This window comes from Rhinolophus sinicus, chromosome 9 (assembly GCF_057876585.1).
Source record: "Rhinolophus sinicus isolate RSI-liver-muscle chromosome 9, RSI-T2T, whole genome shotgun sequence".
Classification (NCBI taxonomy): Eukaryota; Metazoa; Chordata; class Mammalia; order Chiroptera; family Rhinolophidae; genus Rhinolophus; species Rhinolophus sinicus.
The window spans coordinates 17352357-17378993 of NC_142509.1; the positions used below are offsets into that span (position 1 = coordinate 17352357).

General features: G+C 50.0%; 1 protein-coding gene and 1 non-coding gene across 5 annotated transcripts in view; one reads left to right on the forward strand and one right to left on the reverse strand.

Moving 5' to 3' along the window:
- The window catches only part of MED15 (mediator complex subunit 15), a 59263-nt gene that overhangs the window by 18610 nt on the left and 14016 nt on the right, over positions 1-26637 (forward strand). For 3 of the 4 annotated variants that reach the window (XM_074321771.2, XM_074321773.2, XM_074321772.2), the window contains exons 2-8: positions 2498-2585; positions 15696-15747; positions 17471-17500; positions 18252-18464; positions 21976-22244; positions 23357-23680; positions 24754-24873. In XM_074321771.2, coding sequence (XP_074177872.1) covers positions 2498-2585; positions 15696-15747; positions 17471-17500; positions 18252-18464; positions 21976-22244; positions 23357-23680; positions 24754-24873 — 1096 coding nt within the window. Of the gene's footprint in view, positions 1-2497; positions 2586-15359; positions 15484-15695; positions 15748-17470; positions 17501-18251; positions 18465-21975; positions 22245-23356; positions 23681-24753; positions 24874-26637 lie in introns of those variants that run through there. The other variant, XM_074321774.2, reaches the window with a different exon arrangement.
- On the reverse strand, positions 3928-4001 carry TRNAI-GAU (transfer RNA isoleucine (anticodon GAU)). Its single transcript has one exon. It is a non-coding gene; the product is annotated as a tRNA-Ile (tRNA).

Genomic DNA, 26637 nt, shown 5'->3' on the forward strand with positions numbered 1-26637 from the left:
TGCAACTAAAGATTGAAAATGGCAACTGGACTTGGAGCTGAGCTGCGCCCTCCTCAACTAGATTGAAGGACAACGACTTGGAGCTGATGGGCCCTGGAGAAACACACTGTTCCCCAATATTCCCCGATTTAAAAAAAAAAAAATGGTTTGCAGAACTGAAAACAGTGCCCAGGGCACCTGTTTGTTCTTCAGCCAACAAATCTGCAGAGCCTGTTAGGGCAGCTCTGTGTGCGGCCGTGGAGGGGACAAGTGCGTGACATGGGCACAGTGCTGCCTCGCAGGGCTGGCCTGGAGTGGCCTTCTCCTGGAACCGTACCTGCGCAACGCCCCTTTCGTGGCTCACAGGCAGAACTGGACGTTTGTCCGCGTTGTTTCCTATTGTTAAGGTGTGTGTTCCAGCTTGTCAGCACAGGCCTCTCTCTGGCCTCCCGTGTTGTTGGCGCTCCTCTGGCTGAGTGACAGCTGGTGCCCATGCCGAATGTATCATCTGTGATGTTGGCCTGACCAGGAGGGGGTAGGGCTCTTCCAGCAGATGCCCTGGCATCTGGTACCTTCAGGCTTGCTGAGCCCCCCCACCCCCGCCCCAGAGCTATTACAGTAAGTCCATCTCTGTGGATGCGCCAGGTGCCTTTGCTGCGGTCAGTATGCAGTGTCTGTGTGGGGCCTGTGCGTCTGCTGACCCCATCAAAGGTGGCCCGCCAGCAGCTCGGGAGGACGGCTTTGAGCCAGCCAGGAGCCTGGCTACGCCTGCGGGGATCGCTGTTCTTGGGCACAGAGCCCATCTGTGTCATCAAGTCTCCTCCGCAGAGCACTCAGCACCCTCCTCTGCCTCTCTGTGCTTCACACCTCGACTCCTGGCTCTGCCTTCTACCCATGGCCTCCCCACTCCCCGTCCAGCCAGCCTCCAGGCTGTCCTGATGGCCCGCACATGCCCTCTTGTGTGCCCACTGCTCTGCTCTGGGTCGTCCTGTGGCAAGGTGTGCCTCACGCTGCTGTCGGAAGGTGGGAAGGGGAACAGGTTCTGTCCTGAGGGACACAGGTGAGCGCCCTCTGAAGATGGGTCTGCTCAGTCACTTCTCTCATCGGAAATGCTCAGGGACTTAGAGCCTACCAGGTGGCCTCTCTCAATCTCCTTGCCGGCCTCGGCACGTCAGTGCTGTGTCCTCCTGGCCGGTCAGCCTCTTCTCCCCGTGAGTCAGCTCTCCAGTTGTCCTCCGGCATCGTTTCTCTCACCTCTCTTGTGACCCTGGCCACATATCCTCTTGCGTGTGCATCTGCTCCGCCCCGGGTACTTTCCCAGCAGGAACCTGTTGCTGCCTCCTCACCACGGTGCAGGCTTGAGGAAGCAGACGGGGCAGTTACCCCCAAACTCACATGTGTTAAATGAGTTATCTGGCAGTGTGGTGATCAGTGTCATCTCCCTTTTCTTCATGCACTAATGCAGACTTGTCTAGCTCAGCGTTTAGCCTCCTTTCTGGAATTTCTTTAAGGGTCACAAACCTGACCCTGCAGTCCCACGTGCACACTGTTTCAGTAGCCCGGGGTGTTTTGTTTGGTTGCAGTAGTCAGAAGGCTTTCCAGCACCAGCTGGACTGGGCTTGTTTAATTCACTCAGGTGAGGCAGCAGGGCCCTGACGTGCTCGTCCCTTTGCTCATCAGCAGGCCCAGCCCTGGGGGGACGGGCAGGGAGGCCGTCCTCGGCTGTGAGCAGACGGGCCAGGCCTCAGGACTGAGCCCAACATGGTCCCTCTCTTCTGACACATGCACACATGTTCTTATCCTTGGGTGGCGGGGGGCATGCGTGCTACCATTCAGAAGGAGTCATGCGTTGCTAATGTGCACGCTCCACTCCGCGGAGCAGCAGCGGGATGAAACGTGTGGTCGGATTCCATCCTTACTGTGCATGTGTTGGCAAATATGTTCTTAAGATGTTTTCCACATGCGTGTGGTCTGTCTCCTCCTGCCCCCAGCTACAAGTTATGGAAGTCGGGGCTTATCGCCTGGGCCCCACCTGGAAAACCTGCACATCCCACGTAGGGGCTTTTGCCTTCGGAGGGCCTGAGAGATGACTTCTCATGGCCCCTTTGTTTTACAGAGGAGGAGGCCAGAGCTGAGGTCCCACTGCTCTTAATGCCGGAGTTGGGTGGGGACCCAAGCCACTGAGAGGGCAGGAAATAGAGTCTGGCTGGCTGCTCAGCCTTCTAAGAGGGATCCCCTAGGGCTTGGCCCTCCTGCCCCCTCACGCTGGGGGTGGCTGCTGTGTGCTTCTCCAGCTTTCCTATTCATTCTCATGGCCCTGCCCTCTTACTCCCTTGTTCAGCTGCCTTTCATTGCTCTGCTGAGTGCCCCTCCCTGTGTCCTCTCCTGGACCTCAGCCAGGCTGGTGTGCCAGAGGCCAGGCCCCTTCCACCCAGGGACAGCTGCTGTCGGGGTCTGGGAACCCTGCGGGAGCGGACTCGTAGGTATGTGTCAACGTCCTTCTCCTTTTGTCTTGCAGTGAGGACGCCATGAGGAAAGCTGGTGTGGCCCACAGTAAATCGAGCAAGGATATGGAGAGCCATGTGTTCCTGAAGGCCAAGACCCGGGTAAGGCCTGGTGGGCGGACTACCCGGCAGAGCGGCTCAGGGGGAGGGATTGATGCAGACCCTGTAAGCCCTTCTGCCGGGGGGTGGGGACCTGTGGCTGCTCGCTGATTGATCGCAAGCACTGTCAGCTTTGCCTGAAGCGCTCTGGGTCTTCCTTGTGTGTCCATTGTACAGGCACAGGGAGGGTACTGGGTGGACTGCCAGGATGCAGGCCGAGCCTTTGGCCCCAGGCCTCACTGCCAGTGCCTTCCATTCGTGGTTAGCTCCCGTGAATCCTGCAGGGCCTTCCCTCAGGCCCCGATTGCTCCTTCAGGAGGGACAAGTGCTCTGAGTAAGAAATGACTCTGACCTCAGCCCCAGTCCTCCCAGCGGGTCCTCACCTAATCCCCACAAGGCCCCGACACGTGGGCCCAGAAGAGTCTCTGTCCCCTTGTTGTTAAGTGATGAAGGTGGTGCTAGTGGAGGTTGAGGCCTTGATCAAGGAAGCAGGCATAGGACTGTGGCAGCTGGGGGCGCTCGGGAGGGTTTCTGCTGTGTGAGCGCTTGTCCTGCGCTGGGAACTGGGGGTGTTATGGGACCACCTCCTTCCACCCGTGTGCTCTCCTGGGGCGGAGCTGTTTTCGTACCGCATTTCCCCGGAAATAAGACCGAGCCAGACCATCAGTTCTGATGCATCTTTTGGAGCAAAAATTCATATAAGACCCGGTATTATATTATTACATTATTATATTATATTACCCGGTCTTATATTACAGTAAAATAAGACCAGGTCTTACATGAATTTTTGCTCCAAAAGATGCATTAGAGATGATGGTCCGGCTCGGTCTTGTTTTCAGGGAAACATGGTAGAAATAAAGCAGAACAGACGCAAAGAAGCCCGGCTGCTTGTCTGAGGTTTCTCGACTCAGGCAGGTGGGACGGCGCCTGGGGCTTTTGTTCTGCCCCATACCTGCGCTGGCCCTCATGCGGACCCTGACTTCTGACCCTCCGCTGTACTGGGGGGGCTCTGAGCATTTGTGCCTGAGTGCAGTGCTGGAGCCCTGGGACATGCTTGTGTGTCACGAATTAAAAGCACATGTTATTTATGGCACTTGATTGGATACTGTTTGGAATAAACTGGCAAGACATGTAGAGATCAATTGGGAAAATGGGAACATGGTCTGAATGTTTGGATGAGGTGAACGTTTTGTGAAATGAAAAGATGGAGATCACTGGCTGGAGAAAGCATGTCCCAGAACAGAAACCGTCTATACAGTCTTGTCTTAGAGGTCAGAGCACACGAGTGTGGCTTTTTTTTGGTTTTTGTTTTGTTTTGTTTTTTCACAAAGGGCACAGCTCATAGTGGCCCATGCAGGGATCGAACCAGCAACCTTGGTGTTATCAGCACCACGCTCTAACCAACTGAGCTAACCGGCCACCCCCACATGAGAGTGTTTTTATAAGCATTTGTAAGTGCAAGGAAGAGCTCTGAGAACATACGCACTGAGGAGGGCAGGGAGAGCCTGCCCAGGATATACGAGGTGTGATCAAACAGTACAGTGAATATTTAAATTAAAAATAATTTATTACAGGGCCGGCCCGGTGGCTCAGGCAGTTAGAGCTCCATGCTCCTAACTCCGAAGGCTGCCGGTTCGATTCCCACATGGGCCAGTGGGCTCTCAACCACAAGGTTGCCAGTTCAATTCCTCGAGTCCCACAAGGGATGGTGGGCTCTGCCCCCTGCAACTAAGATTGAACACGGCACCTTAAGCTGAACTGCCTCCCGGATGGCTCAGTTGGTTGGAGCGCGTCCTCTCAACCACAAGGTTGCCGGTTCGACTCCCCCAAGGGATGGTGGGCTGTGCCCCCTGCAACTATCAACGGCAACTGGACCTGGAGCTGAGCTGTGCCCTCCACAACTAAGACTGAAAGGACAACAGCTTGAAGCTGAACGGTACCCTCCACAACTAAGATTGAAAGGACAACAATTTGACTTGGAGAAAAAAAAAAGGCCTGAAAGTACACACTGTTCCCCAATAAAGTCCTGTTCCCCTTCCCCAATAAAATCTTTAAAAAAAAAAAAAATAAAAAAAATAAAAAAAAATATATATATATATATATATATATATATATATTTTATTACAGTAAAAGACTCATTGCTATTAATCCCCCTATAAATACTTCCCCTCACTTTGAACACACTTATCCCATCATTCTTACCACTTTCTGAAGCAGTTCTGGAAGTCCTCTTTCGTGAGTGTCTTTAGTTGCGCTGTTGTGGCTGCCTCGATGCCCCGAATCACTTCATATGTTTACTTTCATGGTCATTTTGACTTTGGGGAAAAGCCAGAAGTCGCACGGTGCCAGATCCAGTGAGTAAGGTGGATGAGGACACACCGTAATGTTTTTATTCGACAGAAATTGCCGTCTACCAGACGCGATGTGTGACACGGAGCCTTTCTGTTGTGATAAAAAAATACGGTGAGTCGGGCCGCCTAGTGCCATCCAATGGAAATGCAGGGATCTCCAATATGAGAAGCGGCACATCAAACCTCAGTAACAGTGTGTGACAAGTTTCAGCTTATTCCATGCAGTCAGGTGGCTGTGAGCTCCAGTTGAAAGAAGGTGTGTTTTAAAGTGTGCCGTAAATCATCCTCCACCATGACAATGCTCTGTGTCACACATCACTTCTGGTACACGGCAATTTCTGTCAGATAAAATATGGTGTGTCCTCATCCACCTTATTCACCGGATCTGGCACCATGTGACTTCTGGCTCTTCCCCAAAGTCAGAATGATTCAGGACATTGAGGCAGCCACAGCAGTGCAACTAAAGACACTCACGAAAGAGGACTTCCAGAACTGCTTCAGAAAGTGGCGAGAATGATGGGATAAGTGTGTTCTAAGTGAGGGGGAGTATTTTGAGGAGGATTAATGGCAATGTGTCTTTTACTGTAATTTTTTAAAATTTAAACATTCACCATAGTTTTTGATCACACCTTGTATATGGTAAACATTTTCTTTTATAACAACTTTACTGAGATATATTTCTCATACTATACAGTTTACCCATTGAAAGTGTACAATTTAGCAGTCTTTAGGATATTCAGAGTTCAACCATCATCACTGTAAATTTTATAACATTTTCTGAAAGAAACTCCATATCCATTTGCTGTCACCATTTTCTTTCTATCCTCACTCCTGGGCAACCACTTATCTGTTTCCTATTGCTATAGAGTTGCCTTTTCTGAACTTTTTTTTTTTTAATGGGGTGACAATTGTTAGTAAAATTACATAGATTTCAGGTGTACAGTTCTGTATTACATCATCTATAAATCCCATTGTGTGTTCACCACCCAGAGTCAGTTCTTCCATCACCATATATTTGATTCCCACTGAACTTTTCATATCAACACAGTCATACATTTATGCAAGTATATGTTTTTGCAACTGGTTTATTTCACTTAGCATTCTGTTCCCAAGGTTCATCCATGAACCATGTTGTAGCATGTACTTTATTCCTTCTTGTTGATGAATAATATTCCACTGTATGGATATATCACATTTTATTTATCCAGTCATCATTTGATGGACATTTAAATTATTTCCACCTTTTGGCTATTATGAATAATGCTGCTATAAACATTTTTTTACAAGCTTTCCTGTGGACATACAATTTCATTTCTCCTGGCTATATGCCCAGGAGTGGAATTGCTGGATTATATGGTAACTGTTGAACCTTTGAGAAGCTGCCAGACTGTTTTCCAAAGCAGCTGCACCATTTTACATTCCCACCAACAGTATATGTGGTTCCAGTTTCTCCACTCCTCATCAACACTTGTTATTGTCTTTTTTGTTATAGCTATCATAACAAGTGTAAAGTAGTAGTATCTCGTTGTGGTTTTGGTTTGCATTTCCTTGGTGACTAATGATATTGAACATTTTTTCATGTGCTATTGGTCATTTGTATATTTTCCTTGGAGAAATGTTTATTCAGATCTTTTGCTCATTTTAAAATTGGGTTGTTGGTCTTTTTATTTAGACTGTTAAAAGTCTATGTATTTTGGATATGTCTCTTAGATATAATTTGCAAATGTTTGGGGGATGGGATTATTTGTTGTTTTTGTTAGTTTGCATTTTCTTATAATTAAAAGAGCTTTGATGAGGGCTTATTGAACTATGTCAGCTTTTGAAATGCAGAATTTGTTGGTTCAGTATTGTTTATTATCTCTTGTTTCATAAGGAACTATCCCAGAACTTAGAGGCCTAAAGCAATGAGTTGTTTCTCTTGATTCTGTGACTGACTCATAGAATTGGGGCAATTGGAATTGCCTGTTTGACATTCTGCGGGTCTCGTTTGTGACCTCTCATGCTGCTGCATCCAGCTGGCAGCTGTGCTGGGCTGGAGGGTTCATCACGGCTTCACTTTCATGTCTGCACATCGGTTTTCCCGCAATGACCTCCACGTGGTGTCTCCTGCAGTATAGCAGCATGGCAGCTGGTTTCCAAGGAGGAGGGAGTGGGTGCTGCCCATCCTGAGGGGTCCTAGAACGTCACGTGCATACAGCAGGTGCTAAGGCAGTGCAGATTCAGGGGAGTTGGAGTCACCTCCACCTTTTGATGTGAGCAGCAGCCCGTGTGTACAGGATGCCGGTGATTGTTGATGGCCGTCTCGGAGACTGGCAACCAGAGTCTCCCAGCAGCTGGGGAATAAGCTTTTCATCGCAGAGGCGGCATTTGGCAGGCAAAATCCCCCTCACACAGCCGACCTTCACAGTGTCAGTCCCATTTCCTTTGTTTAACCTGGGTCTAAATCCCGAACTCCAAGACAAGGCCTTGACTGTTTGGAAGAGAGGAATTTCTAAGAAGTGTTGGCAATTTCCTGTCTTTTTTATAGGGCAAGACATACTGCTTAGGACTGTTGTCTGGTGCCCAGCTTTTTACTACTATTCAAGCTCCTCCTGGAGCCACACGCTAGTCAGAGCACCCCTTCCTCACAGGTGGGACTCCAGAGGCCTCTCCAGGTCACGTCACTCCGCGTGCTTGTTACCTGCACCTCCCACCTGAGACCCCATTAGAGTGACTGAAAGAATTTAAAAGGTGGGACCCTGGAGCAGGGAAAAGAATGGGGAAGAGTGATTTCTCTGTTTCCTGGGCTTCTGGAAGGCCTGGGAGGCAGAGGCCATAGAGAAGGGGCCGACCTTCCCTTGGAATCCTGGCAAGCTGGTGGGTCCACAGGTGTTTAGCCTGAAAGAAAACGGGGTTGCTAATGGGCACCTCAGGCTGCCTCGTGTACATCCCGGAGCAAGGAAAACCTTGTGTGCTCTTGTCTCAAAGAATTCACCAAATTGCCTGGCATGAAATCATGTTTACAGCCTGAATGTTAGCACCCCAAGTTAAAGCCCTTCCCATCTGTCATTGGCCAGCTCCAGGTCCAGCGGCCAGACCCCCATCTGTTCCCTCTAAAGTGGTGTCCCCTTGCAGTGCCCTGGTCTGTGTGCTTCACCTGTGTGCGTTCGTTTGACCCCATATCAGCCCTAGGAAGTAGACAGAGTACCACTCTCCCCAGTTTGCGGATGGGGACTCTCAGGCACACAGACGCTAAGTAACTTGCCCAGGACGTCACACAGTCAGGCGGAAGTAGAGCCAGGATGGGAGCCCAGCTGGTCTTACTGCCTCCCATCGATCAAAGCAGACAGCCAAATAGCCTCTTTCGTTTTTAACACCGTAATGCCTACAGGGGGGACTGCTCTGCCTAAAGGAGGCTGACAGAAGCAAAGGTAACTGGGCCTGGGAGTAGTGATGAATAGGATTTGTGCTGCCCAAGCGAGCACAAGTAGTGATTAATCGTGATCACAGCTCCAGACCCTTGACCCTGCCTTCTGAAGGTTTGGGAAGATTCGGCAAGCCCTGGATGAGAACATAGTCGGGGGTCCCGGGACCTCTTCTTTCAGTCCCGGTAGTGGTAGTAAGTAGAGATGCTTACTATAGCGGGGTGCAGTTCTGCACGTTTGTTTATAGCTTAGTTCTTTTCAAATTAAGTGTATATGTTAAACATAATCAACTCTTTCATGTAGTATTATGTAAAAGTAGTACATATCTCTGGTTTACAGTGTAGAAATGACTAGTGCAGAACCAAATCCCCACTGGGGGGCCAAGGTGAAACTCGGGGACCAGGGAGGCTGAGAGCATCAGAAATGGGAAGCCACCTTTGAACTAACCAGAGAGGAGGGCCCAAACTGAACAACCAACTGGCTGGAATAAGTGTGGAAGAGCACAGCCTAGGAAACTGGTCAGGCCCAGCTGCATTCCCAGCAAGGGAGGGGGATGGCTGTGTGCAGCTGGTAAAGGGAGACACTGTCCTCCGTCAGCCGTGAAGGGACCTCACAGGCCCAGGGTCCGGCTTTTGCCTGAATCTGAATACATCTGCTTCCCTCTTTAATCAAGGACGGTGATTGGACTGCCCAAGAGTTCAGGCATTAGAAGCACAGTCATAGAGCTGAGAAAAGCATGATTGTGTGCCTTAAAAAATGTGAACGCATGAAAAGCCTAGCATTGTTTTAACTGCTGAGATCTGCTAGAAAGGCCTGGGCGCAGCTGGTTCATGATGAAGCTTCAGTAGACGGTGCTCCTTCGCGCCATTCTGTCCAAATGCGGGACAGCCTAGACTCCTCCTGCACCATCCTTAGTAAATGTACTTTTTCAGCTTAGTTGTGAATTCAGATTGTTTGGTTTTCCGCAGCTATATTTTCAATAGCATGAATTGAGGCCCTGAGAGAAGTACTTTACAAACACTGACTATTCCTTGCAACATTCTCTCCAGTTTCCCGGTGAACCGAGGTGTAGTGCACGTCAGTGATAGCATGGGGGTTTTTCCTCTTACTTTCTTCTTTCTTTCTATCTTTTTTTTTTTTTTAATTTCAGCTGGGTAAGGGACCCACTGACATTTGCTTTATTCATTTATGCATAGAATATTTTATAATGTATAGCAATACAATGTTAAAATATGTGAATCCCAGCGCAGTACTTACCAAAGCTCCCGCGTTGCTGAGAATATTGGCTCTGGGATTTGATATATTTTTCAATGTCTGAGGAAAACTTTCAAACAGACTGTAGAAAGTGACAAACTTATCCTGAGGAAATTCAAAGGACCCAGAATAGCCAAAACAGTCTTGGAAAAGAACAAAATTGGAAAGCCCACACTTCCAAATTTTAAAATGTGCTCCAAAGCTGCAGTAATGAAGATCATGTAATGCCAACATAAGGATCAGGTTAGCTCAATGGGGTAGAATTGAGAGTCTAAAAATAAACCCTCATTTACAAGAAAACATAGATTAATTTGACTTCATCAAAATTAAAAACTATTGTGCATCAAAGGACACCCTCCAGAGAGTGAAAAGGTAACCCATGGACTGAGAGAAAATATTTGTAAGTCCTGTATCTGAAAAAGGACTGGTATCCAGAGTATATAAAAAAACTGCTACAACTCAATAATAATAACAAAAATAATTTTAAAATTTGCAAAGGACTTGACTAGACTTTTCCCCAAAGGAGATACACAGGTGGTCAAGAAGTAAATGAAAAGATGCTCAGCATCGCACGAGTCAGTAGGGAAATGCAATTCAAAGCCCAGTGAGGGGCGGCCGGGTAGCTCAGTGGTTAGAGCACAGCGCTCTTAACACCAAGGTCGCCGGTTCCTTTCCCACGTGGGCTATTGTGAGCGGCGCCCTCCACAGCTAGATTGAAACAACTACTTGACTTGGAGCTGATGGGTCCTGGAAAAGCACACTTAAAAAAACCCCAGCACATTATGGTGTGTCCTCATCCACCTTATTCCCTGGATCTGGCACCGTGCGGCTTCTGGCTCTTCCCCCAAGTCAAAATGATTCAGGACATTGAGGCAGCCAAGACAGGACAACTAAAGACACTCATGGAAGAGGACTTCCAGAACTGCCTCAGGAAGTGGCAAGAACAATGGGATAAGGGTGTTCGAAGTGAGGAGGATTAATGGCAATGTGTTTTTTACTGTAATACATTTATTTTAAATTAAACGTTCACCATATTGTTTGATCACACCTCATACATAAAACATCTAAAATTTGTGTTAAGACTGTTTATGTTATCAATAATGCTTTTGTCCAACAGTGAGCTGTAAGTAGTTAAGTTTTGGAGGTGTCAAAAATTATATGTAGATTTTCCTCAGCACCCCTAAGCCCTGTGTTGTTTAAGGGTTAACTGTACTGATACATGTTACAACATGGATGAACCTTGAAAACATTATGCTAAGTACAATAAAACAGTCACAAGGGACCACATATTATATGATTGCATTTGTATAAAATGCCTAGAATAGGCAAATATACAGAGACAGTAGCTACTGTAACAAATTACTGTAGACTGGCCCATGGCTTTGGCCTCTGGGCCCAAGGTTCTGCCCTTGTGGTCATCTTTCCTTTCCTTGAAGAGTAGCACATGGTTTTGGCTGAGTAGTTTTATCAGCTTGTTTCCTGCCTGTAGAATTTTGGGAGTCTGATACTACCCTTTGATTTCATGCAGTTTCATTCACTTCAGTCCAAGCTGGCAGTGTTTCTGCTGGTATGACACTCAGCAACCTTGTGGGTCTCTTGTGTATGTGACAGGATTCATGTCATTAGACAAGAGGTTTCTCCTCAGAGCTTTCCTGGATAATTTCATCCTTATTTCTGGCTTCTGTGGGACGATTGAGGGGATTCATGAATGACATGGCTAATCTCTTTGGCACTAGCAAAATTTGTCTGGCCACACTCGCGGACTTCTCTCCACAGGACATCTCCTAACAATCTCCTAATTCTAACGTTTTTTGCAGTCTGAGTGGCCTGGGAATTTCACAGATCATCAAGTCCAAGTGCCTTTTGCTTAATAGTTCTTCCCTCAGTTTATCTCTTCCCTCTCACATTTTGCTATAAGCAGCAAGAAGAAACCAGGCCAGCCTTCAACATTTTGCTTGGAAGTCTACTCAGCCAAACACCCGGTTTCATCGCTTATGACTTCTGCCTTCCACACAAGTAGGATACAATTCAGCAAGTTTCTGCCACTACATGAAACTCTTTGTTCCAGTTTGCAGTAACATCTTCCTCATTTCCTCTGAGCCCTCACCAGAAACACCTTTCATGTTGATCTTTCTACCAGCATTCTGGTTTTGATGATACGTGTATTCTTTAAGATAATAGCTTTCTCTACCAGATTCCTCACTTCCTTCTTGAGTCCTAAGTGGCAGAATTTTTAACATCCATGTTTCTATGAGCTGCATTCCCTATTGTCTGACTCGCTTCTGCCTCTCCTTTGTTTCTTGTGAACTGAGTGTTAGATTGAAAGGGCAGAGGGTGCAGTGATCTCAAGTTTCCCGCAAGGCCACAGTTGGTCAGGAGTTCAAAGAGTGAAAAGTTCTCCTTCCATTTATCATCCAACGGTACCATCATTTAACTGGGTATTGCAAAATGGCAACTGTTCTTAATTCTGGCTTTTCTTTCACATTTATTAGATGGAACTTTTCTGCAAAGAAGCGTTTTCTTTCATCAACTAGGACTACCAGGAGTACTTTTCTGTCCATTGTTTCTTTCCAGGGCAAAGAGTTATTGCCCTTGGGACCCCCAGGGGGACCAGTGGGTCTTCGGGATGGGGGTGAGGATGGGTTCACTTCCTGTGAGAAACATTATGAGCTTGGGGCACTGCATCTGGTGTGTTTCAGTCCATTGCAGTGGTTCATTTTGATGCTTAGCTGATCCCATCCTCACCCAGTGGCAGCCCCGAAGGACCCTCCTGTCCCTCTTGGGGCCCCTGTCATGCATGACCCCTTTCGTCTTTCATCTTTCGTCTTTTATAGCTTGCTGGCATCTTGGCCTGGAATCGGCCATTCCTTTGAGGGGCCCTCATTCCTTCTAGAGGGTGGAATGGTATTTAGAACTGCTCGTGGCTTCTGCGCCTCTTCATGTACAGAGTTATGTTTTTGAAAAACAACAACCTCAAAAACTACATAATTTCACTCATGTTTTTAATGCAAATTTGACCTTACAGGGTTTTATTTTCATTTTAAACATGTATATTTTCTCTTACTATGAGTATCTTGGCTTCTCATATCATTAGCATGATTACTTGCTTTACTCTAAAATACTTTCAGAACAAACAGACTAATATTACCGCTAATATTAGTAACAAATAATAACTAAATATGCAATGAAGTGTAAGGATTCTTTGCATCTCTGTTTGTCCTTAAAATGTATCTCTTCCACTCAGGACATGCATTTTTTTGTTTTGTTTGCTAAAATGATCACAGAAAATAATTCTTTTCCTTATATGCTCATGTGTTTCCCTATCCAGCTTATATGTTTTGGTTTATTTTGAATATTTAGGAATTGTACTTATTTCTTTCAATTTGGTTTTATCTGGAGTTGGTAAAAGACTTACACACTCTTCCAGCGGGAAAGCCATATTGACAAGGTGGGAAGTCTCTCATTTCCAGCCAGTTCCTGATACCTCTGGGGGTAACTGTGGATCTTCAATTTTGGTTTATCCTCTGGCATTTCTTTTTGCCGATATAAGCAAAGATATGTACTCAGATTCCCCAGGTCTTACAACAAAGGTAGTGGCGTGTAGTATTTTATGTGGAGCATATGTGTGTCCCTTCTGCTGCTCACTCCACATCTGTGTGTGGGAGACATTTTTCACCCTTCTTGTTGGACCCTTGTATGAGACTTGAATAGGTCAAGCAAGTGTTTAAACTATATGAAGGTTTTTTCCTAAGATTTCTGTCTTCTTGTCTGCAAACCAGGCATGTTAGTAGTACCTGCTAATTAAGTGGTTGGAAGAATTAAATGCATTAGTATATGTAAATTGTTTAGGGCTGTGCTGGCACCACGTCAGTGCCCGAGTCTGGTAACACCCAGCCCCGAGGGCAGCCTGAACACTTACATTTTTGATGTCGAGCAGAGGAAGTGGTGAAGACTGATTGAAGGCCAAGGACGTGATATGCTCTTCTGCCCCTTTCCTGGGGCACTCCTGGAGAGGCGCGGTGCCTTGGAGCAGAAGGGGGTACCGTAACATACCTGTCTGGAAGGGGACCTGGAATTCTCACACCTGGGGAGGCTAGTCAGGGTGCCAGTGTTCTGCAGATGGATATTTAGGAGCCGGGAGAATAAGACAGCCCGGCCTGGGGGCTATCAGAGGTGCAGTTCAGATGCCAGGGTCTCCTCTGGAAAGGAGCGCTTGCAGCTGACCTGCCACCCTCAATCCCCGATGGTTCCTGAGTGAACTGCCCTTTGCAAGGATTTTGAAGATGTATTAACCCACAAGAAAGGCCCTTGGCAGCAATGTGGCTGCTTCCTGTGTCCATTTCTCCGGTCAGATGGTCACTCTCAGGCCTTCTCACACTGGTCTGGTCCTGAGAGCTACCACTCCACCAGTGGGGCAGCCTCAGCCAGGAGCAGACCGTGTTAGCCGCCCCCACTCTGGGCCAGGGGATGGTGCTGGGACTGCAGCAAGGTGGCATCTGTGCACCTGGCTCTGAGTTCTGGTCCTCGTTCTATGAGAAGGGCTTTGGGGACATGCTCCTGAGCCCCATTTACTGTGTGTGAGTAAAAGTATCTGGTTGCTTTTCAAACCTGCTTCCTCTTGTTTTACCTTTCATGGAAGTGGAGAAAACTCAACAAATTCTTTTAAGGTATCGCCCACCTAAAAGATGGCCCCCGTCCCCTCGTACTCGGCCACCTCGTTTCCTGAGCTTCCCCACCACCGCCTTTCTTGCTCCCCTCTCATCACACTGCTGTCCTTCAAGGAGCAGCCTCAGCAGGTGGTCCACACACAGGCGCCCCAGCACATTACATTGTCTTTCCTACCAGAAATCGGTGGGCGCAGTGGGAAACTGGGACCCCCTAAGTGTCCAGCAGAGCCTCATGGCCCCTCTTTCTGTACCTACCCCCTGTGATGTGCTGATCATTCCAGCTTTGCCTTCCCCCCTCATCGTTTCCCCTGCTGATGCCCCTGGCTGGAAAGACAGTGGTGGGGTGAAGTTTAGAGGTAGATGAGGGCTAGTAAAGATTCAGAAAATATACTTGTAGTTTTACATTCATCTGAGACGACTTTCATTTTATTTCCCTGTCCCTGAGGTGTTCACGTGACAGGTTCACTGTGTCCCTGGGCTTGCAGGCATGTTGTCCTGGGGCAGGACCACCCCAGGTGCTGCGGCTGGGTCCTGGGTGTCCTCTGGTCAGTCTGCTGTCAAGTGGACTCGCTGTCAGTGGCTTAGGAGGAGGGTCATGTGAGCAGGGCAGAGAGTGAAGGCTTTGCCCTTTCGGGGTTTCCTTGCCGAAAGGGTGGGCCTTTTGAGGAGGGGGAGGATTGATTGTAGAGTTTCTGTAAAATAAGATTTTAACTCAGATATCCCTTTGTTGACCACAGGATAAACTCATAGTGATGATTTCCCTGGGATAGCGGGAGTGAGTGTCCTTGGTTGCAAAGAGGACAATTGGTGGAAGGCCGGCCCCGCTGGGCAGCTCCACAAACACAGCAGCTGGGACAAAGAGGGCCCTCGGCAGTGGCCTTCACCTGCCACCCTTGAGTGGCGCTGCGTCCTCTCACTTGCCTTAGTAAATTCAGATGAACACAGATCTCCAAAAGCACAGCCAGGGGCGCACATCCAGATTTGCATGCAAGTGTGACGTCAGCAGTGAAAAAGCAACAAGCTGGGGAGTAAAAGCGAAAGTACTCTGATACAAATAGTGCAAAGACAAATGCGGCCCGCCCATGACTATTTCTGATATGCCTTGTGACCTCGGCCCCTCTGGACCTACTGTCCCTTCGGAAAAGAGGGGTGCCTGAGCTGGCTCTTGGCCCTCTCCCTTAGAGTTTACAGCAGGGGGGAAGGAGCCACCGTTTGAAGTCTCTTGGTACCCTTCTTGTTTTTCTGTTTCTCGGTGCCTTTCGTTGGCCTGCGGTAGCTGAGCACTGACAGCTTTTCTCTGAGAGCCAGATTCCAGAGGAGGCTGAGCCGGGCAGAGTGGCCTCAGCATGGTGGCCTGGGAGGGTGAGGGGGTGGGACAGGAGAATCACATGGCTTGACTTCATCTGGAATTAAACTGCTTCCTGTGTTTACTTTTAGGACGAATACCTCTCTCTGGTCGCCAGGCTCATTATCCATTTTCGAGACATTCGTAAGTAACATTTTACATTTCTGGGTGGTGGTGATAGCTGTGGGAGGCCGGCCCTGTCATGTGGTGGTGACCTTCTTGGCCACAGTTCTTGAGTCAGAATGTCTGTGTAAAAGCTCCTGTTTTCTTGGACTTTCTTCATTACCTTGCATTTGATTCCATATTTCCCATCTTTCCAGAGCCTCAGCCTCAAAAGTGCTGATTTTGGCATAATGGAAATGTTAGCCTCAAAGTAGTTTTAACCGGACTCTGTTTTTGCTGGTCCGTTTAATCTTTTTTTAAACGAACTGTTGCTTTTATCTCTCAGCAGTTCTTAAATAAGCAGCTTACCCTGGAACAGAAACTTCCTTCCCCAATAGTTGATTTTATTGACCCATGGAGGCCTGACCTAAATGTGTGTTTCTGTAGGGCTGGAAGCTTCTGAGGCCAATTTCTAAATCCTGCCTCTCTCTCCCTGCTGTGTCACCCAGCCCCTGCCACATTCTGAAACGGCTCCTCAGATTCCCAGGGTCCTTTCTGGTCCTGTCAGCCAAGCCCAGCAGCAGCCATGGCTCTTCAGAAGTGACTGGCATTGCATCCCAGTGTCAGGGTTCTGGTGGTCTCTTGTGTTACGTAGAAACATGGAGACACTGAGTGTTCCTGGATGGCTCCAGTCTCTAAAGGGAACTGGGACTGCCCGGCACTCTGGTTTCAGCCACCTGGCGCCTCCTGCCTGCCTGCAGTTGTGTGACGCCGGGAGATGGGCTTCTTTTGACGCGGCCTGTCCTTGGAGTGGGCACTTGGCAAGTCCAGTTGCTGCTCCCCTGTGGTTGTAGAGGCAGCTACAGCCTCAGTGTCAGTAGTGCCGGGCTAAGGGAGAACCCCGGAGCCTTCCTGTGGCCAGCTTCTTTCCACACTTTTTACCAGAATGGCCAGGAGATTTCATTTTCTTCTCCATGTTTGGGAAGGTCCTATGGAATATAGAACAGGAGAAGATGGGACTAGGAGCCGGGGAATGAGCAGCCTGGATGGACTGCCCGGGTTTGTCCTGACAAGGGGCTTGGTTGTTAGGGCTGGGCTGGCCTGTTGGCGAGGTGGCCCTGGCATGTTGGCACACATAGCACTGTGGGCTACGGTGTCCGCAGCCATCTCACCGGCTCCTTAGGAGACAATGGAACTGGTGCAGCAGTTTCCCACCTGATGCTGGGCCAGCTAGATCTGGATTCGAGCCAGTCTTGGCCAGCCTCAGTTTCCTCAACTAGAAAATGGAGATGCTGCCTCATCAGAGTAGGCTGAAAATGGCGGTGTTGTGGAATTCTCAGCACCATTCTGGGCCCATTGTGGATCCCTATAACTTTCTTGTTCGTTGCTCAGGGCCCAGGCTGAGACTCTGGACCTGGGAAGGAAGGAGAGCTAGAGTAGGCCCAGAGTGAGTGAATCTCTGTCTGGGGGCGGTTCTCTGAGGCCCCATGTTGACCATGGGGTGGTTCTGTACCCTCTTCCCCCAGATCTCCTTGTGCATCAGCGCTGCCAGGAATGGGGTGGGGAGAGAGAGAGAGAGAGACATGAGCGCATACATACACTCACTTACTCACTCTCCGAGGTATGTTTTGGCGAGTTTCTAGGCAGGGTCAGCTCAGTTTTTAGCAAATGATCTCTGGGGCAAATGCCTGTAAAACTGACTTACTGTGGAAATATGTGGTTATATAAAACTTTGTTTACTTTTTTTTTTTTTTTTTAAATATAGATAACAAGAAATCTCAAGCTTCCGTTAGTGGTAAGAATTTTTCCTTTTTGAACTCAAATTTTTCCCAACCTTGGCTCTGGGGCGGCAGGAATGGGTTTGTGGATCCTGCATGTGCCTGGGGTTAAGCTGTTACCAGAGGAGAAGTTTCACAGAGAGAGGACCTCGGGCTGACCGTGAGAACTGCAGCTGTGCCCCACCTCCCCATCCTTCCTCTTGGCAGACTGTGCTGTCAGATGGTACTGCCCCATCATATTTCACTTAGATACTGGTTTTGCCCAGCAAAAACATGATAAAAGCTCACGTAATTGTTGAGACATTATCTAAAATTTGTAGCTCTCTCGGAGAGAACTATTATGGTATATTCAGTATAATGTGTTGTAGTAGTTTTCAGAGAATAACTGTGAATTCACTTTAAGTTGTGTGCTTGTGCAGCAGGAGGGGCAGGGGCCTCCAGCTACCCTGAAGGGCCAGTTTGTCCCTCAACATGAGGACCCTGACACAGGCCAGACTAGGAGTGTGGCACATGCCCCCTGCCCAGTAAGGCTCATGGTCCAGAAGCAGTAACAAACACACCTGGTGTTCTGCCCCCTGGGCTGTCACAGGCAGTTGGGCTGGGGTTTGAGAGGCTTCCAGGATCTTGGCCTCTCACCCTTTGGGGATTTGAGGGAGGCCAGCCTGGAGGCGGCAGGAAATGTGTGCTCCACGAGGCCTCACAGCCTTCAGAGCCACGCCCGATTCCGTGGGTGCTTCCCTGAGACGTGGTGCCCTTGTGTTCCCACAGATCCTATGAACGCGCTACAGAGCCTGACTGGCGGCCCTGCCGCAGGAGCAGCTGGAATTGGCATGCCTTCTCGGGGCCCAGGACAGTCCCTGGGGGGGATGGGTGGCATTGGCACCATGGGGCAGCCAATGCCCCTCTCCGGGCAGCCACCCCCAGGCCCCTCAGGGATGGCTCCCCACGGCATGGCTGTTGTGTCTACAGCAGCTCCACAGAGTAAGTACCACACTTCCGAGACCCTGACACATTCTCTCAAGCCAAGATGGATTTTATTCCTTTGCTTAAGATGGTATCAAGAAAAGCATGGGAAAGTTCCGACAAGCTCTGTCTTTTTATCTTTGTTGGAAAGAAAAGGCTCCAAGCCTTTTCTGGGCTACCAGAAGGGTTAAGTGACACTGAGGCCCTCCTCCTACCCCTGGGCAGGAGTGAGGACCCCGAGGAGGTGGGGGTGGCCTGGGGCTCCATCCCAGGGGTTGTGTTTTGCAGCCGAATAGAAACAGTTATGTCTCAGGGTGTTCTTGGCCACAAAGAGATGCCATCAGTGGCCCACACCCCCCTGACTGCCTTGATCTCAGGAGCCATCCCTTCTGTGCTGCCCTGGCCCTCTTTGTACTTCTCTGCAGGACACAGCCCCTCATGCTCCCCACTCCGCTGCCCTGGCCAGGTGCTGGCTACAGCACAGGGCTCCCTCTTCTTTCCAGGACCCGTCTTGATGGACCTTTAATTTTCATAAACATTTATTCAGTATTTGGAGTGTGCTTCAGGACTGCAAAGTGCTGCAGTACTTTTTTTCCCTGTATACAACATTTCATTTTTGAAATACTTTGCATCACAGGAAATTGCAGAATAATAGCAGAGTTCCCGTGTGCCGCCCCTCACCCAGCTTCCCCAATGATAATATCTTAGTACGTCATCAAAACTGAGAAAGGAACATTGGGACAATACTGTCAACTCAGGTAGACTATTCAGACATCACCACTTTTAAATGCATTCTTGTGCATACACGTATGTGTGTGTAGTTCTGTGCGATTTTATCATGTGAGTAAACCAGGACCACAGTCAGAATGCAGAACTGTTCCATCACAACCAATAAGCTGTTATACAATCTCTTCATAATCACACTCCTCTTCCAATCCTGAGCCCTGGCGATCGCCGATCTGTTCTGTCTCGTTCATTGTGTCACGTTGCGGACAGTCTCATCAGTGGGATCATACGATGTCTGACTCTTTGAGGTTGGCTTTTTTCACTCAGCGTAATGCCCTTGAGATGCTCCAAGTTCTGTCAGCTGTTCGTTCCTCAGTAGTATTTCATGGACTGGGTTTGACAAGTTTACTTATCCATTCACCCTTGAAGGACATATGAGTTTCCAGTTTGGGGCGGTTCTAGATAAAGCTGCTGTGAATACTCGTGTACAGGTTGTGGTGTTTTGTCCTCTTTTTGTCATGTGTCCCTCACAGTAACCTTATGAAGAGCACAGTGTGACTGCTTCTGCTTTGCCCATGGGGCAGCCATGGCCCAGAGCTGGGGTCAAACGCAGGCTGCCTGACCCAGGCATCCTGTTCTCTGTGGGGTTTACTGTATAAGTAACCCCTTGCTCTTCTCAGAGGCTGCATGCGTCCTCATTCCCACCCACTCCTGTGCTGGAACCACCCATTCCCCGCCATCCTCTTCCTTCTCCAGTCTTCATTCTCTTCTCCTTACTCACACCTGGCCATATCTGACTGCTCGCATTTCACTCAGTTCTTCATCTTGAGCTCCTGTGTCCTCTTTTGTCTTATCAGCACACTGGACACGCACAGATAGCTTATGGAAGAACGCACAGAGGTGCCGGCCCTGGCTCCTTTTTGCCCTGGTGTACTGGTTGAATTTCTTTTGTCACAAACTTACATTTTATAATAAAAAAACAGTTTTGAACTATGAGTTTAGAATGCTCCCATGATTCGTCTTGTAGTCTCACTCCTAAGCCTTTATTTGTCGGAAGTTCAGTGGCAAAGCTTTGGTATCCTGCCCGCACCCTCCCCAGTCTGACCTTGACCCACATCCTGTTTTCAGCTTCTGAGGGACCTGGTCCTCTGTGTGGCAGGCACTAGGGGAAGGTTGAAGTGGGTTCTCGACTTTCATGCCCTGCTGCTGCCTCTATCAGAGACCCTCCCTCCTGGGTTTTGACTTCTTGCCTGCCTGGGCTATCTGAAGTAGGTGTCGGGCATTTCCTATCCCTTTCTGGCACTTCCTCCAAATGCCACTGTGTGGTTAAGGCTAATTCAGGTCTTAATCCAGTGCCCTTCGAGAACAGGGCCTGGGTCAGAGGTGTTGCCAGGGCTCTCAAAGGGCAGTCCAGGGCACGCCCTGACAGTCTCCAGGTGACCTGGGGTAGTCATAGGAAGCACAGACGCTGACTGGATGAGGCTGTGGGCTGGGGTACGGGATTGAAGTGAGACCTACTTTTCACTCTGTACATTTTTGTTGCGCAATGAATTTTATAGCATGCGCGTATAAAATCAACTTTGAAAAATAAGTCCTATTTTTGACTGACAGACTAAGTGCTGTGGAGCCCTCCTTCTGGATAAGTAGGTGTGGGTGAAGGGTTAAACAAACGGAGGCAGCTGTGCCACGGAATACTACTTGGCAGAAAAAGGGAGAGAGCTGTTGGTATATGCATGGCCACCTGGATGATCCTGGGAGTTGTGCTGAATGAGGAAAGCTGATCATGCGGTATGGTTCCACTGGTATAGCATTTTTTAAATGACAGCATTTCAGAAATGGAGACACCTTGTTGGTTGCCAAGGGTGGAGGCATAGCGTTGCTGACGGGGCTGGTGTCGCTCGGTACCTGTGGTGTCGGAACTGATCAGTGTCTTGACTGTGGTAGTAGCGGAATTACTCAGATGAGAAAAAGTGTGTAGAATTTAATATTCACACCCGCACAAATGAGTACACATTCTGGTTGTGATGTTACAATTTTGCAAAATGGTACCACAATCAGTGGAAACTGGGCAAAGTGTACAAAGAATCTCTCTATTATTTCTTTTTTCAAAAAGAAAAATAACAGCTTTGTTAGGTTATAATTCACATACCATACAGTTCACTCATTTAATTTGCAATATTCAATGGTTTTTAATATATTCAGAGTTGTACAACCATCACCATAATCAATTTTAGCACATTTTTATTACCACAAGAAACTGCACCACAGAAAATCTTGTAGATGGTTGTTCATATCAGCATTACTCATAGTAGCCAAAAAGTGGAAACAACCCAAGTGTCCATAGCTGATGAATGGATAAACAAAAGGTGGGAAAGCGATAGAGTGGAGTATTGTTTGGCAATAAAAAGAAGTGAAATATTGATCATGCTACAACATGGGAGAAGCTTGTAAATGTTATACTAAGCGAAAGACCGTATATTGTGAGACTCCGCTGAATTGAAATGTCTAGCATAGGCAAATCCATAGAGACAGAAAGTAATTAGTTCCCCAGAGGCTGGGCCTCTTGGCCATCCAAAAGACCTAGCCCTTTTCTTTTCTCATTATTATAGATAGAGTAATTCATAACAGTAAGTTCTATAGTCAACACAAATGCTGCTCCCATCACATCGTTCAGTTCCAGAGGCCGGCGGGGCAGCAGCCTGTCTTACCACCCCCGCTATCTGCCCAGCACTGGGGCCATGGGCCTTTGCTTGTTGCTTCCCTTGCTGTTAAGCTGGGCCTGACTCCTGGGTCTGGTCTGCAGCCCAGCTGCAACTCCAGCAGGTGGCGCTGCAGCAGCAACAGCAGCAGCAGCAACAGCAACAGCAGCAGCAACAGCAGCAGCAGCAACAGTTCCAGCAGCAGCAGGTGGCGCTGCAGCAGCAGCAGCAGCAGTTCCAGGCCCAGCAGAATGCCATGCAGCAGCAGTTCCAGGCAGTGGTGCAGCAGCAACAGCAGCAGCAGCTCCAGCAACAGCAGCAGCAGCAGCAGCAGCAGCACCTGATTAAATTGCATCATCAAAACCAGCAACAGGTACCAGATGCCCTTGTTCCTGCACTTGGCCTCCCTCCTGTGGCCCTTGAGCCCCGGACACGAGCCAGCACTCAGGCTGCGTGTAGGGGCCCAGAGCCAGCAGCATAGCCTCCTGACGCCTAGTGCCTCAGCTCCCTCCATGGGCTTCCTGCAGAGCCTTCTTCCCACGAAGAAGAAGTAGGCCCTGACTTGTTAGGAGGGTGTTGGGATCGTGTGAGGAGGCCCTCTGCCAGGCATGGGTGTCAGGCTGCAGGCCTTTTGTGTGCTGGGGCTGGCTCAGTGGAGGCTTCTGGGTACAAGCGATTTGTGTAAGGATTAACTGAAGCGAGAAGTGAGAAGAACACTCCAAGATGCGGGAATGCTTGAGCCGTCCCATTTCTTCTGAGGGCGTGCATGCCTTCTGTTTTTTCTCTGAGTGTTTGGTGTCTGGACGCATCACTAATCGACCTCCATCTAGTGTCCTGCAGAAGGGCAATATCACATTAGAAGCTCTGCTTCTAAGAAAATGATTTCTTCCTCCCGTGGTTTATAGTCAGCATCCAGACATGTTAAGTGTCTCTCATCAGCTCTGCTCTTGGTTGAGGGAGGGAATCCCCGAGGAGACCTCTCCACTGTCCCACCTCCTCCAGGCCTTGGCTTGCTGCCTCCTTTTCCCAGTGGCCACCCTCCTGGATCTTGGAGTCCCCTCTCTCAGAGTTGACAGTGAACCTTCAGTCCCACTTCTCCTCCTCCTGAAAACACACATTGGCCACCTTCTTGAGGCTCACATGGTACACCACTGTATACCGCAGGTACACCACTGTGGGGACCGAGCAGGCCTTACCGGAGAGGCCTTGGAGACTGAGTCACCTGAGCATTTATCCCAGCTTCTGTGGGGCTGCTAAGCCCTCCCAGTATTTCCCTTGAACCTTCTTTCATCCTTTCAGGCCTCAGGGTGGACCAGTGTTTGGTGGCCAGGGCACAGGCACACTTTCAGTGTGTTCTCGGTGTCCTTCTGTGGGACGTGCACCTTCCACCCATATGAGAGCAGCCTGGGCAGGCTTCCTGCGGGCAAGGCTGGCGTGAGGCCCAGACCCAGTGGGGTGACTGAGTGCGGCTTGTTCTGCCCCTAGATACAGCAGCAGCAGCAACAGCTGCAGCGGATCGCACAGCTGCATCTGCAGCAGCAACAACAGCAGCAGGCTTTGCAGGCCCAGGCACCCATCCAGCAGCCACCAATGCAGCAGCCACAGCCTCCACCCTCCCAGGCGCTGCCCCAGCAACTGCAGCAAATGCATCACCCACAGCACCACCAGCCCCAGCCCCAGCCCCAGCCGCCACAAGTTGCTCAGAACCAACCATCACAGCTCCCGCCACAGTCACAGACCCAGCCTTTGGTGTCGCAGGCTCCAGCCCTCCCTGGACAGATGCTATATGCCCAAACGCACCTGAAACTTGTGAGTATCCACGCCTTGTGCTGGGCCTCTGTTCTCCCCTGGTGTCGCATGCAGCTGGTGGCCATCAGCAATTTCTCTGGCTCCTCGGCTGTAGATGGCATGTTCTCTCTTTAAGCATTGGGACCCATGCAGGCCTCCACATCCAGCTAAGCAAGGGAGTACATTCCAGGAGCTGCTGCACCCTGCATGGGGGCACCCCTGCTGCTGGGATAGCAGTTTGTCTTTCAAGCAGCAAGACTGTGGATGATTAGACGTCAGCGTGCATATTCTCACTGAGAGGGAGGACGTGCCGCCTCCGTTGAGCGTCCAGGCTATTTGCTAGCTGCTCAGAGTTCTGTTTTGAGCAAAGACCCCTGTCGTTACCATATTTCTGAGGATTGTTAATATAAAATGTTACTTTCAGTCTCATGCATCTCTGCACAAAGCAAATCAGTCAGCGGCATTTACACAGAGGACAGTATTGTCACCACGTCGGGTAGCTGCATCAAGGAGCCGTTTTAATTCTTTTGGCTCCCTTCCTTGGTTTTCATGGCTTCTATTTGCAATTCACTGAGTGGAGAGGGGATAGGCCACGACTTTACTGAGTGGCAGGTGAACAGGAGGTCCACAGGGGCAGGCTGCTTGAGGATGGTTGTGTGGAGCAGGTATGCGCACACCTGTCACCTGGAGCCAGCCTGCTGCTGGCTGGCGAGCCGTCCACTATCAGCGTGCTCGGCCCAGAGATTGAGCCGACTGGCCTGTGCACTCGACCTTTGGAGCTGTAGCTTTGCTTGTAGCAATAGCTGGTGGTGATGGCTGTATGCTGATATCCCGGCGGGAGGGCTACACTTCTTGCCAGAGTTGGGGAGGTGGGGCTTGTCTGTGCCAACTCAGAGCCAGAGTGATGTGGGACATTTCGGATGAGCTATAGGACAAGGGACAACCACTAAAGCGACATCATAGCCTGTGAAGTCATAGCGGGACCATCCCCCCTCGCATGAAAAACTTCGAGATTCGAAGCTCGCACAGAAATAGTGGGTACGCTGCCGTCTTCCCTGGGTGGCTCCAAATTGCATTCTCCCTTCCTCCCTCAGGTCCGAGCTCCAATGGTGGTGCAGCAGCCGCAGGTGCAGCCCCAGGTGCAGCCCCAGGTGCAGCCCCAGGTGCAGCCCCAGGTGCAGCAGGGCCCCCAGATAGTGGGTCCCGGAGTCCAGGTAAGGACCACTGGAGCTGAGGGCGTCTAGTCACCAGCAGCTGTGTGTCCACCTGTGCTGCATGGAGTTGGATTTGTGGCGTTCTGTGGTGAGGGTCGTGGTTGGGTCAGGGGCCGGGCTGGTGAAGCACAGGGCTCTTCCCCGGCCAGCACTCTGTGAGACAAGGGCTCCCTGGGGTGGCCAGCTCTGCTCTGTCATATCTGGTCTCCCAGCTGCACAGTGCATGTGTCCCTCCCACCTGTCCTCTGATGTCCTTCATCTTCTTTCCTTTTACTGAGACCACACAGTAAAGAAGGGAGCGTCACGGGCTCAGCTCTAGGTATAGGGCTGGCGGGGGGTGGACAGTAGCTCTCTAGCACCTGGGAAGAGCATGAGACCAGCGGCGGCATCTGGCTCCAGCGGACAGCGCAGGCTTGTGCCGCGGGCTCCTGCCGGGCCGGCTTCAGGTGCTCAGCCCCTTGCTGGGAAGTGTGGCTGAGGCCCTCTGCTCCCGCCCTCTGTGTACTGGATGTCGCTGGGATGGAGGAGGCCTTCCCCTGCCTTTCCTAATAGCGGCCAGATCCTCACTGGTGTCGGGGTGGGATATTTGGCCCTGTGACTTCTCCACATGGCTCTCTCGCCAGTGCGGAGGTGGGGAGATGTCCATTCTGGGGCCTCCCTTCTTCCTGTCTGCACCCAGAGGTGGGAATGCTGATAGTCTTGGCTCAGAAGAGACTGTTGGCTTGAAACAGAGCAGATGTGCTAGTTGCTGTGCCCCCGGTACAACCCCGCTCCGTCCCACTCATTACCTGCGAGCGCGGCCGGCTCCCTGTCTGGTACAGGGCTGCATGTTGAGCATTTCTAGGATGCAGTGTGTTCCTTTAGTGTCAGCGACATTTTACTGTGGGGGAGGCTCAAAAAGGGTCCTTCCTGTCTCAGCCTCATTGCTGGAGTCCATGAGAAGCGGCCTGAGGAGAAACGTGCCGATGGAAGGGCCTGAGGTATTCAGTTGCAGTTGAGCCAGCCTAGCAGCCTCCATGGTCACTGCACCAAGTGACCTGGTCCCGGGCTTCCCCATGTCACCAGCTTGCCCAGACATGGTCTTGTGCAGAACACACCAGGGACTTCATACCTGTAGCGGGGAGGGGGCTGTGTGGTAAGGTTGGCGTCCATCTCTGCCGCCACCACTGTGTATCCTGGGCTGGTCCTCCGGCTTCCTAGGGCTCCCTCCTCTTGGTGTCTTATGCAGAGAAGGAGATGGCGCCACCTCCACGGGCCCACTGCCCTCGCCACTTTGTGTCCTTCCCTCCCCTGTTCTAATCACTCTTCCAAAAGCGGACGCAGCTGTGTGCGCTCTGTACCCTGCACCGAGCCATGCACGGTGCAGCTCTTCCCAGTGGTTACTCCACCCTTTGCTTCTGCTGGACGTCCCAGTCCAGCCATCATAGGCACTTGGCCCTGGGCTCAGCCATGGGCTCAGTCACCTCTGGAGTCACTTTGATTTGTAACCTTCTTTGCCTCCCAGTGGAGAGTGAGGGCTGCTGGCAGGCAGAGTTAAGGGGATGACCTGTCCCTCTTTCCAGGCGGGGACTCTGGTAGCTGGGGAGGACGAAGGGTCCACACTTGTGTATTTTTGGGTGGGCTTGGATTTACAAGGGGAGCGCTTCAGGTGTTCTTAGGAGCGATGTCCACCCCCCTCCCGTGTGTCAGAGCCAGTGGTCAGGCAGACGGGTGAGAGGCCTCACTCTGCGTGGCACTCTGCGTCCTGTGCTGGGATTCCTTCTG